Source organism: Dendrobates tinctorius, unplaced genomic scaffold, assembly GCF_039654945.1.
Source record: "Dendrobates tinctorius isolate UK_male_01 unplaced genomic scaffold, ASM3965494v1 ptg000090l, whole genome shotgun sequence".
Classification (NCBI taxonomy): Eukaryota; Metazoa; Chordata; class Amphibia; order Anura; family Dendrobatidae; genus Dendrobates; species Dendrobates tinctorius.
Genome location: NW_027361758.1, coordinates 8,466,388 through 8,484,510, shown reverse-complemented (window position 1 = coordinate 8,484,510; position 18,123 = coordinate 8,466,388). Strand labels below are relative to the sequence as shown.

At 47.7% G+C, this 18,123-nt stretch overlaps 1 protein-coding gene across 13 annotated transcripts in view; it reads left to right on the top strand.

Moving 5' to 3' along the window:
• PITPNM2 (phosphatidylinositol transfer protein membrane associated 2) overlaps positions 1–18,123 on the top strand; it is a 525,412-nt gene that overhangs the window by 430,929 nt on the left and 76,360 nt on the right. For all 13 annotated transcript variants that reach the window (XM_073586075.1, XM_073586064.1, XM_073586063.1 and 10 more), the window contains one exon: positions 8,886–9,061. In XM_073586075.1, coding sequence (XP_073442176.1) covers positions 8,886–9,061 — 176 coding nt within the window. The remainder of the gene's footprint in view (positions 1–8,885; positions 9,062–18,123) is intronic.

The following is an 18,123-nucleotide window of genomic DNA, read 5'->3' as shown; positions in this document are numbered from 1 at the left end:
TTGGCCTTTTTTCAGAGAATATGTATGATAACACCAAAACTTTTTCTCCACTCATGGATAGTGGTTGGGTGAAGCCATTTATTCTCAAACTGCTGTGTTTTCTCTTTTTAAATCATAATGACAACCCAAAACATCCAAATGACCCTGATCAAAAGTTCACATTCCTCATTTCTTTTTTTTTCTAATCAGATAGATTTTTATTAACGAAATTCAAACAAAGAAACAGAGACCAGACATTATAATGTCCAACAAGGTCGCATATTTTCAACTACAGCTCATCCCTTCCCCTCTCTTATAGAACATCAGCAACAAATACTCAGAAGTACATCTTCCTTTCGGGGTCATCGTCTCTCCACCCACAGTGTCCACAATGCATTGAACGGTTTTTCCCTTTTTCTTTTGGCATAAATACCTTTTTCCATATTTACAATAAAGTCTGATTGTCTAATAAATTCTTGAATCGGCGGCGGTTCTTCATTTATCCAGTGCCTAGCTATTAATTTGCATGCAATGTATAACAACTGAGTTATCGCCAATTTGAACTGATTTTGAATATGAAGCTCCTCCACATAGCCTAAAATGCAAACCACAGGATCCCTCTCAATTCTACAGTCATACACTCCCTCTATAGTGTTAATAACTGCTGTCCAGTATGAGTCCAGTCTGGAGCACTGCCACAACATATGTAAGATCCCGGCCCCATCAGCCTGACAACGAGGGCATTCAGAAGTCTGTCTCAGTCCTGCCCTATATAGTCTTTCAGGGGTCCTGTACACTTTATGGAACACATATATTTGTGAGAGTCTATCTGGCTCACTCAGTGACAATTGGGGTATGTATTCCATAATCGCCTCCCACTTATCCTCTTCTGCCAGTCCCAATTCGTCTTCCCACTTCTCTTTAGCCTTAATCGGGTAATTGATTAAAAAGGTGTGCATTAAGTCCTTATAAATACCTGACATAACTCCTTTTGTTCCCCCATCACTACACACATAGTTCGCCAATATGTCTTTTGGACCCTCATAGAAACCATCTTACTCTGCGCCATGTAAGCGTGACAGAGCTGTCTATACTGGAATTTACCGGTCTCAGATAACTCATAATCCTCTTGTAGTTTCTCAAAACTCACTAGTCCCCGCGAGTCCTGTAATTGGGCCATATATTGAATTCCTTCCCTCGTCCAGTTTTTAAATTCCCTCATTTTGTTAAATTCCGGCAGTTTTTCATTTTGCCATAAAGGGGAATAATTAGTCAGGGCCTCTACTCCCCTAATCCTTTTAATCTCCTCCCACATCTTGTGTACCAGAGCCAGAGTGGGGCATGACAGTCACAGTTTTCTAAAACTACCTGCCTCCAGTCCTTGAATCAATGAGTCTCTCTCCAGTACCGGAGTTAATATTTGCCTCACCGAACCCGTGCCTTCTGTCTCTCTCCATTCCCTCAGCTGTTTGCCCTGAGCTGCTAGATAATAAATCCATGGACTCAAGAGTGCCAGCTCCCCCCCCCTTCACCTTTGGGCCTCAGTAATAATTCCAGTCTATTCCTCGGTTGTGTTTTCCCCCACACAAGATCTCTAAATATAGAATTGATTGAACTGAACCACCGTTTAGGTAACCATATGGAGGCATTGTGCAGCATGTACAACACCTAGGGCATCAGCACGATTTTAATCAGATTTGTCCTTCCTACTAGTGATAGATGTAATCTACACCACGCCCCCACTTTGCTTCTGAACTTACCCAGTAGCGGGATCAGACTCAGGTCTATATAGCTCGAGAGCGGGTGCGATACCTGAATGCCCAGGTACTTGAACTGCTGCACAACCGCCAATCTACTACCATCTCCCTCTATCCTACGGTCTACATCATTACCGTCCACAGCTAGAATGTTAGATTTCTCCCAATTAATTTTCAGGCCCGATATAGCCCCAAATTTCCCAAGGATGCTCATCACACCCGCAAGGACTCATCAGGGTCTTCCAGGAAAAGCAGCACATCATCGGCGTATAAAGCTCTTTTTTCCTCTATAGGTCCATATTTAAACCCACTGACCGAGGCTGCCTTTCTAATTGTTTGTGCCAAGGGCTGCACTGCTAACGCAAAAAGCAGCGGAGACAGCAGACACCCCGCTCTGGTTCCCCTATGAAGAACAAATTGTCTAGATGTCTGCCTGTTAACCCTGACTCTAGCAGTTGGGAATGTGTATAACAGCCGTATCCATTATATGAAGGTTGGTCCAAATCTCAAGCACTCCAACACCTTCCAAAGATAGCTCCATTCGATGCTGTCGAATGATTTACGTGCACCCAACGACACTACCACCCTACGACCCACATTGTCCGACGGCAGCTGCAAATTAAGAAAGAGTCTACGTATGTTTATTGCTGTAGACCTATTCGGCATAAATACGGATTGATCGGGGTGGACAAGATCTTGCACCGCACTCGTTAATTGGTTGGCCAGAATTTTGGCCAGAATTTTTACATCCGCTGTCAGCAACGAAATGGACCTGTAGGATTCTGCCAACGTCGGAGCTCTACCACAGCCTCCCTCATAAACAACGGCAGTACACTACACTCCAAAGCCTCCTCGAAGACCGCTTTTAGTCTAGGTGCTACCATCTCAACCAACCTTTTATAGATCTCCCCTGGGAGTCCGTCTGCCCCCGGAGCCCTATTATTTGTCATAGAGATTATAGCTGTTTCAACCTCTTCCTGTGTTATAGGCCCTTCCAGTCTCCTACTGTCACTCTCTGCAATCCTTGGGAGTCCCGCCGCCCCAAGAAATCCTTCCATTTCTGCTGATAAGGCTCCTGACTATAGCTGCTCATAATACCATCTAAAATCTTCCAGTATAGCCTTCGTATTCACCACCTCCATCCCCTCTTTCGTCTTCAGCTTGTATACAAATGAGGATTCCCTCTGTGCTGCCGCCACTACTGATAGCAAATGCCCCACCCTTTCACCCTCATTGTAGAATCGTGCCTTCTGGAAAGCTCTTTTCCTCTCTACTTTCTTTATATATACTGTAGTTCGTTGACTCCCTCCTGAACTTTCTTGAGCCCTTTCTGATTCTCCACTGACTGGTTCACTATAAGTTTCCTTTCCACACTTTCTAAAGCCTCCATCACTGCCCTGTCTTCCGATTTAGTTTTAGACTAACATCTATAAGTTTCTCAAAACAGAAGACCCCTCAAATATGCCTTCATGGCATCCTAGACCACTTGCCTGTCAGCACTACCTTCATTGATCAGCCAATATTCGTCTAATTCCCCCTTTATTGCTTCCATATAAATATATTGCAACTATAGTGGATGGAGCCTCCACCCACTCCCCTGTCTAGACCACCTCCCGGTCTTTTTAATAAGCATCACTCTTGGAAGATATTCCACTCCACAAATCAATTGTGTCAACAATTCATTACCTAGCGCTAAATCAATTTGCGAGAGAGATCAATGAGTAGCAGAGTAGCAGGAGTAACACACTATATCCTCATTCCTTACCCTCCACAGGTCTACCATTCCAAGCTCTTTCACATAGTTCACAAGTGAAGTCAATTTCCGACTACACTTTCCTATTCCCTGTTTATGCCTATCCTATCCCTCATCCATCACATTATTAAAATCGCCAATAATTAATAACAGTAGTCCTGCACCCCTTTTCTACAACTCTATCATCTCTTGGATCTTCTTCCCCGAGTACGGAGGTGGTATGTATATGGCCACTATACATAACAATAGTTCATAAATTTTACAGCTTACAAAAACGTATTGGCCTTCACTGTCGACATGGCTTTCAATTTCCTCAAAGGATGTGGACACTCCTACCAGCAACGAGACCCCCCTGGCATATGAAGAGTATGTGGAGTGATATGCTCTCCCGATCCATCTTCTCTTCAACACCTCCATTTTCTCCTGAATCAAATGTGTCTCTTGAAGGCATATCATATCCGGTCCCTGTTTCCTAATATAGTCCATAATCGCCGCTCTTTGTGTTTCATCAGACAATCCCCTCACATTCCAATTAAGAATTTTAATCTTATCACCCACCATATTTTCCTATACGTATATCTTCCCAATCCCATAGAGGACAGTACTTCTCCCAAGAACCCCTAGAACCAACCCATAGCCTGAAGAGCCCCCCCCCCTTTCTCCCCATTGTTGATGAACATAACAAACCAGTACCAAAGACTCCCAATATGTTTCTCCCCTCTATACCATAGAGTGGGTAACTCTATACCTAGCAAACTCATAAACATTATCCCAAAACCGTGAATTACTTTCAATCCCTCCATTTCTCCTCCGCTTATATGTGCCATCATCTACAGTCCCCCCATTGTCCGTAATAACTAGAACGCAGGAACAAAAAGGTTCTATATAACAACACCATCTATCTTTCCTCCTTCACAAGTATATGGCCTGCAAAGTCTCTCAGCACGTCTCCTCATTTCTCCCTTCCTTTACCAGCTCTGATCCTTTTTTCGTTCAAGTCCAGCCACTTGGTGGCCTCCTCCGGAGTTGGAAAAAAATGAACAGATCCCAGGGCTGCAACCCTGAGCTTAACAGGATACGAAGTAGAATACGCCAGTTCCATATCTCTCAACCTTTTCTTCACTCCATCATACCACATTCTTTGCCTCTGAGCCTCAGCCAAGTAGTCGGGGTATATACACACTGTTTGGCCGTTAATGCTCATATCCTTAGCCCTTCTTGCCTCCCATAGAATAATATCACTGTCCCTATAGTTAAGGATCCTGGCTAGGATGGTACGGGGGGAGGAACCTGGAGGGAGAGGCCTCATGGGAGTGCAGTGTGCTCTCTCCACTGCAAACAGCTTGGTCAAATTGTTAGCGCCAGTTTTATTGCGAAGCAAGTCCTCAACAAATGCTGTATGATCAGTCCCTTCTGCCTTTTCAGGAATGCCCACCAACCGCACATTATTCCGCCTGGAGTAGTTTTCTAAATCGTCATTTTTATCAGCCAGAATGGCACACTGCTGCAAACACTGAGTGTGGGACTTCTGCAGCTTAGAAAGTTGGTCCTCCAGTGTGCTCACTCTTTTTCCATCACCCCCACTCTGGTATCGGCCTTGTTATTGGCTGCTTCATATTGATCATTTCCTCCTTTATACCGTCCACTCTCTTTGTAAGGGTAGTTAGTGCATAAAAAGAGAAAACACATTAGTCTGAGAATAAATAGCTTCACCCAACCACTAACCATGAGTGGAGAAAAAGTTTTGGTGTTATCATTCATATTCTCTCAAAAAAGGCCAAGAAAGCAAAAATTCTTCCGGGGTATGTAAACTTTTGAGCACAACTGTAGAATTACCACAGTTGTTATTGACATCAGTTTCAGTAGGCCAATCAGATTCTGTAAATTTCCTTTTAAACAAACTGTATTTTAAGATTTGTGCACACAGACGTCTTTAAGGCTCACAAACAGACAAGGAAATATGATCCTCCGGATCGCAGCCGGGAACAAGACGGTCCACCTCCGAGGCTGGTTTCCGTTGTCAACTGCACCGCCGTGTACGCTGAGGGGTGCCAGGCCTTTTGGCTTCGCTTGGCTCCGTGTTACTTCACACAGGCTGAAGCTATGGCAGAGCCTTCTGCTCTGCACGCTTGCAAAACCAAACTGACACTCCCAACCCTCTGCTGCAGTGGTTTTTATTACAAGCAACCTATGCCCGTAGGCTCAATGGAAAATATGGCCAGGAAGAAAACGTACTGCCCCACTACCATCCTGTAGTTCGTTTCAAAAATAAAAGCCCAGAGCAGGTTTTCTTAAATCTGCCTTGGACGAATAGCTTGCCCAAGACCAACACTTACTTTTATTTTGCATTGCAATCACAGCTATGCCTCCTTCTCCATAGGATGTTTAAGGGTAAGAATAGTTTGATAAAAACTTAGTCGGTGCTGTGTCAGCCTACGTGTGTTTTGTGAGTCGTGTACAGTTTTGCTGGCACTTTCAAGGGGAAAGACAAGGCTGTGTGTGCATGACCTTTCAATACTTAAAAGAAATGAAGCAAAAAGCAAAGTTTTTCATAAGAGAATTTTTGTACACCTGATGCATTTGTGGCCCCAGTTCATCAAGACCGGCAATTTTCTCACAGGTTTTGATGAGGGGGCATGTTGGAGTCAGACCTTCCTGATTCATTAGGAGGTGAACAGCTCTTAGTAAATCAGGAGCATCTGACATAAGCATTGTACGAGAGAAAAAAGAGAGTGAGGCATGCAAAAAGAGAGAATTTAACATTCTCTTTTCTTGACAGAAACAAGTCTTTAGAGAGTTCATATTATTCAAGTCATCACAATAGGTAGAACATCCTGCAGACAAGTGCATTGTGCTATAATGCATCGTGCCATAATTCATCGTGCCATTCTGGGGCTTGCAGACCACTGTACAGAGCCATAAAGTGCACAGAATCATAGACTGAATTCTACACTTAAGCCCCCGTCACACATAGCGATGCACCAGCGATCCCGACAACGATATCACCTTGTCATGATCGCTGGTGTGTCGCTACATGATTGCTGGTGAGCTGCCAAACAGGCAGATCTCACCAGCGATCAGGAACAGCGACGACGCGGGTAACAAGCGCGCGCGTCGCTTAGTTACTTGCTGTGTACCTTAGATACCAGCGTGCTGGTGCAGGGAGCTGGTATCCAAGGTAAACAGCGGGTTTCTAAGTGCCGCACATGCTTAGTTACCCACGATTTACCTCGGATACCAGCTCGAGCTCGCTGATCGATGGCCTCCCGCCTGCCACACGCAGCGATGCGTGCTGGCCAGCGGGAGACCAGCGATCAAAAAAATGTCCAGGGCTTTCGAGCATGATCAACGATACCCGGCGGGGGGGACGGTCACTGATACATGTCACAAACAGCGATGTCGCTGGTGAGATCGCAGTTGCGTCACAAAACTTGTGACTCAGCAGCGATCTCGCTAGCGATCTCGCTGTGTGTGACGGGGGCTTTAGATTAGCCTGATGATGTGATAAATATCTATGGTGGATGCGGCAGAGCTGACACATTCATCAGTTAGCCAGCTTTTAGCACGTGTCTGGGTTGTAGATGTGGGGCTAGTCAAGAGCATATAAGGGTATGTCTCCACGTTCAGGAAATGCTGCGCCTTGGATGCATCGGATACCTCGCTCCACCCAAAGCGCCGCCCCCTGTTGTACGCGTGGTGATTCTGCATGTGTTCATTGAACACTTGCGGAATCACCGCATCCTATTCATAGAACAGTGCTATTTATTTTGCGGAGACTGAGCATCTCCGCAAGATAAATAGACATGCTGCGGTCTAGAAAGACGCATTGCATGTTCGTATACGCAGGGAAGCCGGAGACGTCCCTGCATACATAGTGGAGACGGGATTTCATAAAATCCCCTCCACTGTGCTGTAGCATCTAGACGCTGCGGACTGGACGCTGCGGCTGTACGCAGCGTCCAATCCGCTGCAAATCCTGACCATGGAAACATACCCTAACAGAGGGAGGGGAGGTGTGTGTAGTACCTAGGAGAAGCAGGATGCAGCTGACAAATGTAGTTTTAGTAATGTAAAATAATGACCACTCATTCAGCTTTGTGAAGCCGGATGCACAGAGGGTCAGACAGAAAAAAAAAAGGAACAAAGCTACAAAAACATTATGTAGGGCTTAGTCTGTATATTAAGGCCGGGATCACACTACCGTGTGTGATGCGAGAAACTCGCACGAGTCTCTCGCATCAAAACCCGGCACTGCCGCCGGCATTCAGGACCGGAGCTGCGACTGCATGTATTTCTGTGCAGCCGCAGCTCCGGTCCTGAGTGCCGGCGATAGCGCCGGGTGTTGATGCGAGAGACTCGTGCGAGTTTCTCGCATCACGCACAGTAGTGTGATCCTGGCCTTAATAATAAGTATACATTTATTGTACTTTGGGAAAAATATTGTGATGTGGGAATAACCCTTAAACCTATTTATGTTTACAACCACATTCTCTTTTGCATTATTATAATAACATACCCTCTTATGGTAATAATTCCAATCCCACCAAAGTAAAATCTCGTTACCCTTTGCAGTAATTACCATCCCAGTTTCTAATCACATCACTCTTAGCAGTGATAAATTCCATCCACATACCAGGATTAGTATCACATTGTCCCTAGCAGTAATAACCCCTCCACCTCCCAGATTATAATCACATATCCCCTTGCAGTTATTAATTAACCCCTCCAGATTATAATCAGATGGCTACTTGCTGTAATGAATTCCCTTCTTCCACCTGATTATAATTACATGGCTCCATGCTTTGTTAAACTCCCCACATTATATAATCACATGGCCCCTTAGTTCCTAAGAACCCCAACAGTGAGAAAAAGGAAAATGCTAAAAAAAAAACAAAGGTTTTTCTGCTTCCCTATGACGAGATCTATTCTTAGTTTTCGAGGAGAAAAAAAATATTGAGAAAACATTAAACACATGTGGGTTTCTGTATGTTCTAGCATTAGATTAAAACGAGCAGTGACAGCCTTTATCTTCTTGATTAACATTGACAGTCACCAGTTCCCATAGTATGAATCGCTGTGGTGTCTCCTGGTCATAGTCCAATATATTATCCATTTTTGCAGATCCTGTGTTAGTTAGTTTCATACAGAACCCCTCTGTGTCAGTCACTGTAGTAATGAAATGTAACGACAAACTAGACAGATGCATGGGTGATGTCAAAGAGTTTGGAAGTAGAGTTAAATCAGCTGATTTTTCATAATTTGTTCATTTTCTGTCTTGTAACAAACAGAAAGAAAACAGAAGCAAAAAATCCAAGCCTGTTTCTCAAAATGTTTGCAATGGTGTTATTGTCTTGTTTATAATATGTTTCTAAAATAAATGTAAAATGTCTTTACAGTTTGCACTCAAGTGTTCTCAGAAATGATCCGGGGTCTCGGAGATCGAGCAGCTCAACAATGCTGGATGGAGGCAGCATTGGGAAGTTTGATTTTGAGATTTCCGATTTTTTCTTATTTGGGTCCCCTCTTGGACTGGTACTGGCTTTGCGGAAAACCGTGATTCCTGCTCTCGACAGTAAGCATTAGGAAAAGTTTTTTAAAATGTTGCAGAGTAAAGGTAGCATTTGATGAGTGTCTAACACTACAAGATTACTTTTATATAAATGCTTTATGTGTATTGTAATATCAGGCAGGAAAACTTTCAAAAAGGATTATACAGCTATATTTTCAAAGTATGTACAATAGATTCATCAGGTCTAAGATCTCTTATGTAATGTAAGTAGTTTTATTGTGAAACCTGGTGACAGATCCACTTTAAAGGGAAACTGTCAGCAGAACGGCATACTATTTGTAGCTCTTTCAAAGTCAAGTCCAGCAATACCTTTACAGTCTGTTCTTCCATTACTAAGAAATTAGTGTTTGAAATGATATGCATATTAGGCTGAAGAGCTATGAGTAATTTTAAAGACTCTGTTACTCCAGCTCTTTTCCCCACCAGCACCGCCTCAAGCAGGAGGAGGTGGCAACATGTGGGGTAAAGAGCTGGAGTGACAGAGGCTTCATATATACAGCCTCATTTACATATCAATTTAAATACTTATTTCTCAGTAATGAAGGAACAAACTGGGCATAGAAATGTAATGCTGGACTTGTTTTTGTTGTTTTTTTTTTAAATAAGTTTAGCAGCACCATAAGGCTATATGCCCACGTAGTTTTTAGGTGCTGCGGATTTCTCCCCTCAGATTTTGTAAAATCCGCAGGTCAGAAGACCTGCGGTTTACCTGTGGATTAGCCTGCGGTTTAGCCCTGCGGTTTCACACCTCATAATGGGTAAGGTGTGAAACCGCAGCGGAATCTTCACAAAGAATTGACATGCTGCGGATTGTAACCCGCAGCAAATCCGCGCTGAAAAATCCGCAGCATGTGCGCAGCGTTTTCCAGTTTACCATTGAAAACAATGGTACTGTACAATACAGCAGAAACTGCTGCGAACCCGCAGGGCCAAAACCGCTGCGGATCCGCAGCAGAATCCGCACCGTGTGCACATAGCCGTAGCCCTTTTTTTTTGGGGGGGGGGGGATTTGGACAACTCTTTTGAACTATTTTTGAACTATTTCATGTACAATATTTTACATAAAAATGCACAAGACCGAAATTACATATTAAGTAGTATTTATGATATGTAAATAGTAAAGAAAATACATTAATAAGAAGGGCAATTATTTTTATTCTGAGGTGTAGACCTTGTCTATTTTTCCAGTACTTATGCTCATATGCAGTGCCTATAAAGCCAAGTCCCCACAAGGAGGATACGTTTTTGCTATTGAAGATTTTCTTCCGAAATTTTGCACTAATTTGATCATTTATGTTTTTATGGCGTTTGAATGCATTTTTTCTGCTGCAGTTTTAGTCTCTTTTTGGTACGTCATGGGTTAAATATAGCTGCTTTGTTTTGGACTCTTCCTGTTGGGCTGGTTTCATATTTGCATCTGTTTGCACAGCGTTTCATCCGCAGCAATCCGTATACGTCATGTTTCCCTATCTTTAACATGGTGTACGCAAGGGCATGCACTTGCATAAGTTCGCATGCGTCAGCGTACGCATGCGTTGTTTTTCTCCTTCGCCTCATTGGGGGACACAGATACACGTACTTCTGCTGCTAGGAGGCTGACACTAAGTGAAAAAAAGAGATTAGCTCCTCCTCTGTCGTATACACCCTCGCCCCTATTGCGGGCGGAACTCAGTTTTTTGCTTAGTGTCCATGGAGGCATACATGTCTGGTTTTGCTCCAGACTTTTTCTTTTCCCATGAAGATGAGACAGGGGCGATAGACCCTATTGAAAGAGTCCGATCTCCCCAAACCATCAACGGGCGAGCACGTGTTGGGTATCGTCTCCACGTATCCTCTCCCGCACCGTGGGACATATCTGGGCCGTTTTTCCAAGACTTTTTTTTTACCGTCTATGAAGATGAGACAGGGGAAACGGATCCTATTGAAAGGGTCCGATTTCCCAAAACCATCAACGGGCGAGCACGTGCGATTGTCCCTCCACGTATCTTCTCCCGCGACGTGGGACACAATGCCGGACTTAGCCCTGATCACCCCTAGGTATTGAAACCATTGGCTGTACAGAGGCACAAGTCTAGTTCGTGCGGCCCCCACTGCTCCACCAATGCTTAGACTGCGGTGCTGCAAGGCGGCGGACGGTCCCTCTCCTCACCCCCTGAAGGGGTTAGATGGAGCTAGGGTGCCTGCACTGTCCTATTTTGTCAAGGCCCCTCACATACCTGAGCTGGGAGCTGAAGAGGATCATCAGTGAGGAGAGGGCCTGGGAGGGCTCCTGCGGCGAAGATCCGGGGCTGGAGCCCTTAGCTGTCAGATGCCACCGGCCAGTGGCTGCAGAGCTGTGCGGAGAAGCCCGCGCCAGTAAGTAGCGCCATTTTTTTGTGGCGCCATGGAGTCTTCCCCCCATTTCCCCCCCGTCACAGGCAGGGGATAAATTGAGGCCGCGGCTTTAGCCGAAGCTAGGCCGCGACCGGAGGTTCCGCGTCTGGGCCGCGCTTCACTTCCGGCGGCCCGCCCCCCAGGCCTGTGCGGCGGGGGATAAATTTAGTCCCCGGCTTCGGAGCGCGGCTAGGCCACAGACCCGGAAGTACCGCCCCTGGACCGGTTTATATGCTGGCGGTCCGCCCCACAGCTGGTGGGGCGCGATTTTTGTGCGGAGGCATCCAGGAACAGGGGGATACAGGACCGGGGTAAGTGCTGCCCGGGAGACCACAGGGATCCCCAGCAGCGGACAGATACAGCATGTCCGAAGAAGCGGCATGCATCTCTTGTCGGGCTGCGTTCCCGCGGGCGCAGAGCAAGCGATTATGCAAAGCCGGCGACTCCAAACGTGCCCAGGAGCCCTCCCCTGCGACCGAACCCACAATGCTGGTGTGGGCAGACCGCAGAGGACAAGGCTCGGGATTCCCGCTGTGCAGCGCCCGGAACCCGACGCCTAATAGAACCTCAGTGTCCGTCTTCCCCTGCGACCGCGACCAATGTGCCAAGCCCCCCAGAGTGGGCCCTATCACTGTCACAGTTCATGCAATTGAGTCCCTTCAGGCCTCAGATGGGGGCAGGGACAGTGGCTCGCCGGCCTTAGAGGGGACCTCCACCTCACAAGAGCCTCTCGCCTGCAGGGGCCGCTGTCACTCCAGGCAGACCCGAGGGAAACGAATCCACACGGTGTCGCCCAGTCCATCCGGTGCCTTGGCATCCGTAAGTTCTGCTTCTCGATCCCCATCACCAGTGGTTGAGCAGACCTCAGAATTCGGCTCAGACGAGCCCCTTGACCTGGATACTCCAGCGTCATGTGAAACAGTGGACAGCCTCATAGAAACCGTCAATCAGATCTTGGGGATTGAGGATGATCCCGCAGCGGCTACGGGGCATGAAGTGGCATGTAAGTAAGTGAAGCACCCGCACAGAATTTTTTCCTCTCACCCGGTGTTTGAGGACATAGTGCAGCCGCACAGAGAACGTCCAGACAGGCGTTTCTCAGGTCAAAAGGCACTCGAAACAAGGTATCCGTTTGCTCCGGACCTTCGTAAAAAATGGATGGAATCCCCGATGGTGGATCCTCCGGTTTCGCGCCTAGCCGCTAAGACCCTGCTATCCGCCCCTAATGTTTCCTCAATTAAGGATCCCACAGATTGCCTTATAGAGAGCTTAGCTCGCTCAGTATATGAGGCGTCAAGGTCAGCGCTCGCTCCCTCATTCGCAGCAACTTGGGTAGCCAAAGCTATGATATCATGGTCAGAAACATTAAACAAGGTCGCGCAGGAGCAGGATCTACCTGCAGAGATTTCGGAGGTCGCAGGTCAGATGGCTGCCGCTTGCTGCCGCTAATGCAATTTCTATCCGAAGAGCCCTATGGTTAAGGACATGGCGAGCCGATTCTACTTCTAAGAAATCCTTGACTTCCCTGCCTTATCAGTGCGGCCACCTATTTGGGGAGAAGTTGGATCAACTTATCTCCAACTCCACAGGAGGAAAGAGCGGGTTTCTCCCTCAACAAAAGGTCAAAATGCTTTTTTGTCATCCGTTTTCACGCACATTTTCGGGCCTTTCGCAACCCCGGGTGGACTACAGCGGCCAATTCCGCCGCCTCAGGCCGCCCCAACCAGGATAGGAAGTGGCAGGTCTCATATAGAGCCAACCCATTAGGGAGAATGCATACTCAGCAGCCCAGATTGAGGGGATCCAGATCCCAAAGATCGTAGGCCAAATGACTCGAGGCCTTTACCAGACGACACCGGCAAGGTGGGCGGCCGCCTACTCTGGTTTCACCACGTCTGGGTCAATGTCGCTCACGACGCATGGGGAAAGGAATTGGTGGCCTCAGGTTACAAAATAGAATTTGTCAGATATCCTCCAAGACGGTTTTTTCTTTCCCAGCTTCCCAGGGTGGATACCCAGGCAAGGGCTCTATTGGGAGCCATCAAATCGCTCCAGCACAACGGAGTCATTGTTCCAGTGCCGGAACATGAAAGAGCTCAGGGATTCTATTCCAACCTTTTTGCGGTTCCCAAAAAGGACGGGTCTGTCAGGCCTGTTTTTGGACCTGAAGCTTCTGAACAAATTCATCAGGATCACACATTTCCAGATGGAGTCTCTCCGTTCAGTCATATCGGCCATGGAGCAGTGAGAATACTTGGCCTCAATAGACATCCAGGACGCATATCTGCATATTCCCATTTTTCCTCCTCATCAGAGGTTTCTACGCTTCACCATCGGTGATCAACATTTTCAGTTTGTAGCGCTACCCTTCGGGCTAGCCACGGCTCCCAGAGTGTTCACAAAGGTCATGGCAGTTGTCATGGCCACACTGCATTCTCGAGGCATAGTCGTCTTGCCTTATCTGGACGACCTCTTGGTCAAGGGCCCGTCAATACGGGCATGCAAGGAAAAGGTCAACATCACGCTAGATCCTCTTGCCCGCTTAGGATGGTTGGCAGTGCAAAGAAGTCATCCCTTGTGCCTGCTCAGAGGATCTCCTTCCCAGGAATCATCTTCGACACTTGCCGAGGGTTGGTAATTCTCCCCCAGGAAAGGGTGCTATAGCTCTCCGGCAGGGTGTCCGGACACTTCGCCAACTAGTCCCTCATACCATCCGATCCGGGATGAGGATTCTAGGGAAAATGGTGGCAGCAATGGAAGCAATACCTGTCACCCAGTTCCACCTTCACCCCCTGCAGCACGCCCTCTTGTCAGCCTGGGACAAGAATCCTTTCACGCACGATCGGCGGTGCCGACTGTCCTCTCAAGTCAGGCAGTCGCTCGGATGGTGGATAACCAGTTCCTCTCTGGCCCAGGGGAAACCTTTCCCCCCAGATCATTGGCTGGTAATGACAACCGACGCCAGTCTCCTCGGTTGGGGAGCGGTGTTTCGCCACCACACAACCCAGGAACAGGCACGCCTCCCGATCAACTTATTGGAGATACGAGCAATTCGGCTGACTCTGCAGAAGTTTCATCACTTTCTAGCAGGCTGCTCCGTCCAGATTCAATCGGACAACGCCACGCAGTGGCTTGCATAAATCATCAAGGGGGCACCGGCAGCAGAGCAACCATGCGCGAGGTCGGGCTCGTTCTTCAGTGGGCCGAAGCAAACCACTCTGTGATTTCGGCTGTCCACATTCCGGGGCGTGGCAAATTGGGTGGCAGACTTTCTCAGCCAGCAGGGTCTTGCATCCGGAGAGAGGTCTCTACATCCCGAAGTTTTTCAGCAGATTTGTCAACTGTGGGGAGCTCCGGATGTGGACCTGATGGCTTCCAGAGTGAATGCCAAGGTGCCCACATATGTAGCTCAGGCCAGGGACCCACAGGCATTCGCGGTGGACGCGTTGGTTCTGCCATGGAACCAGTTTCGCCTTCCATATCTATTTCCCCCACTGCCACTACTTCTGAGAGTCATCAAAAAGATCAAGACGGAAGGGGTGCTGGCAATTCTGCTGGCCCCAGACTGGCCCCGTCGAGCGTGGGACGCAGGTCTAATGCAGCTGCTCGCCGACTTTCCTTGGCGCCTGCCAGAGCGCCCAGATCTACTGTCTCAAAGGCTGATTTGCCACCCGAACTCAGGGACCCTGTATTTTACGGCATGGCCGTTGAATCTTGGATTCTAACCCAGGCAGGGTTCGGGAGTGAGGTGGTCGCTACAATGATTAGCGCCTGGAAGCCTGCTTCAGCACGAATTTACCACCACACCTGGAAGGTGTTCTTTGCTTGGTGTTGAGGCCGCGGTGTTTCTCCGCTGAGTTTCTCGATCCCCAACATCTTGGCTTTTCTCCAGTCGGGCTTAGAGAGCCCGGAGAGCTCAGTCGGTAGAGCATTAGACTCGGGCTTTGCCCCAAGTTCCCTCAGGAGACAAATATCGGCCTTATCCGTCCTGTTCCAGCGCAGAATTGCTACCAATTTGCAGGTGAAGACTTTTCATTCAGGGAGTCTCCCACTTGGTACCTCCCTATAAGGCGCCTATGGACGCCTGGGACCTTAACATGGTCCTAAGTGTTCTGCAGGAAGCTCCATTTGAACCGCTTCAGGATATCTCTTTGAGGTACCTTTCCTGGAAAGTGGTGTTCCTAGTGGCCATCACTTCCATCAGGCGGGCTTCAGAGCTGGCGGCCCTATCCTGCCGAGCTCCGTTCCTCACTTTCCATAAGGATAAGGTGGTCCTCAGACCAGCCCCTCCTTTTCTGCCGAAAGTCGTGTCCTCTTTTCACATTAATGAAGATGTTGTTTTGCCTTCATTTTGTCCAGCACCGGTGCATCGTGTGGAAAAGGCTCTTCACACGTTAGACCTGGTAAGAGCCCTCCGGAGGTACGTGTCGCGGGTGGCACCCTTTCGTCAGACGGACACGCTGTTCGTGCTCCCTGAAGGGCGCAGGAAGGGACTCGCTGCCTCAAAATCAACCATAGCCAGATGGATTCGTTTGACTATTCAGGAATCCTACCGCATTAGAGGCACGCCGATTCCAGCAGGGATCAGATCGCACTCTACCCGGGCAGTGGGCGCCTCTTGGACGCTTTGGCACCAGGCTTCGACAGAACAGGTTTGCAAGGCAGCAACCTGGTCCAGCCTGCACACATTTGCCAAACATTATAATATCCATGCTGAGGCCTCCGCGGATGCAAGCCTGGGTAGAAGGATTCTCCAAGCAGCGGTGGCGCACCTTTTAAACAAGAGGTGCATGTAGCTTGGATCGGTGAGTCAATTCTCCCACCCAGGGACTGCTTTAGGACGTCCCACAGTATCTGTGTCCCCCAATGAGGCGAAGGAGAAACATGGATTTTTGTGATAACTCACGAGACGCTCATTGGGGCACACTGTACCCACCCTATTAGCCAGTTGGCTCTGTTTTTGCTTAGTTAATACGCATTTATTTATGTGATATAAGGGTGGTACTTTTCTGTACATGTTGTACCTGTATTAAGGCTGATTTTGTTGTCCTCCTACTGCTTTGGCACCAAACTGAGTTCCGCCCGCAATAGGGGCGAGGGTGTATACGACGGAGGAGGAGCTAACCTCTTTTTTTCACTTAGTGTCAGCCTCCTAGCGGCAGAAGCATACACCCACAGTACCTGTGTCCCCCAATGAGCGTCTTGGAGAAAAGGATTTTTCGGTGAGTTATCACAAAAATCCATGATTTGGTGTGTGGCAGGGTCTGGCGAATGCATCATGTTGGATTTTTAGAATCGGCAAAAATTCATCAAATATGCGCATTCATTCTCAATGGGATGAGTGCGTCAAATAAACGCATTACTGTCTATGGGAACGAATGCGTATGCAAGGACATGCGTTCTTCACATGATCATGTCTGTAAAATGAGACACGCCCATTGGGTGTGGCTTGTGTCAAGGAAATTCTCCGAACGCATGCGTTGAAAACAAAAGCAAACGCAGCATTTTTTTGCCATCATGCGTAAGCTGATGCGGATAAAAAAACGCTGCGTAAACATGCACTTTTTGACATGCGTTTGCGCATGCAGACGATACGATGCGCACACAAATGCTAATGTGAACCTAGTCTTACTAAGGCTAGTTTCACACTAGCGCTTTTGAGCGCAGCGACGGCCTGCGCACGGCCGCCACTAAGCCCCTCCCCCTGCCGCGCCTCCACCGGTAGCTCCGCCTACCGGCGCATGACGCTGCATGCGTCCTGCGTCCCCTATCTTTATCACTGGGAGCACAGGCCGTGCGCAGTATGCCTTTGGCGGCGCATGCGCCTTTTTGACGGTGCGCCGAGCGCAACCAAACTGCAGCAGGTTGCGTTTGGCGCAGGTCGGCGCACCGTCAAAAGGACGCATGCGCCACCAAACGCATACTGCGCACGGCTTGCGTCCCCAGTGATAAAGATAGGGGACGCAGGACGCATGCAGCGTCATGCGCCGGTAGGCGGAGCTACCGGCGGAGGCGCGACAGGGGGCGGGGCTTAGCGGCGGCCGTGCGCAGGCCGTCGCTGCGCTCAAAAGTGCTAGTGTGAAACTAGCCTAAGCTGATTAGATAAACATTTATTGATAAAATCATGTGCGGATTATGAACCGAGTGCATTTCTGCTGCTGAAGCGCACAAAAATGGGAAATCATTTTACCTGCAGATTTTCCTCATCTTATTCAAAAGAAAGCGGGCATGTGATTTCTATAAGCCCCATTCACATTGCTGGTACTACACAATGTTTCATTTTTTTTACGCAAAAAAAATTACACAGTGTCAAAAACTCCTCGTGGGAACTTGGCCTTATCTGGTAAAACTGCAATGCAATTTTAATTGTGGATGCTTCTGCCTGTAAATGAGGATTGTGTATACAGCTTTTCATCTTCTTAAGATTACTCCGATAGAATGAGCTTTTAATGTGACTGAGAGAGAACATCAGATTGGATAAATTGACATTTGGCTATATTGATTTGTAAAATAGGGCTTTTGCTTCCCTTGCCGTGCTTTCATGTTGATTAGTTGCTCACAGTCACTACTGTGTTGCTGTTCTGTAGGGAGACCTAGGCTTAAATGTTAGTTTTTTGGCAGCAAACATGAACTAAGCCGATTTATTTTTGAACCAAGAAGGAAAACACATGCGGCGACATATACAATAAGTT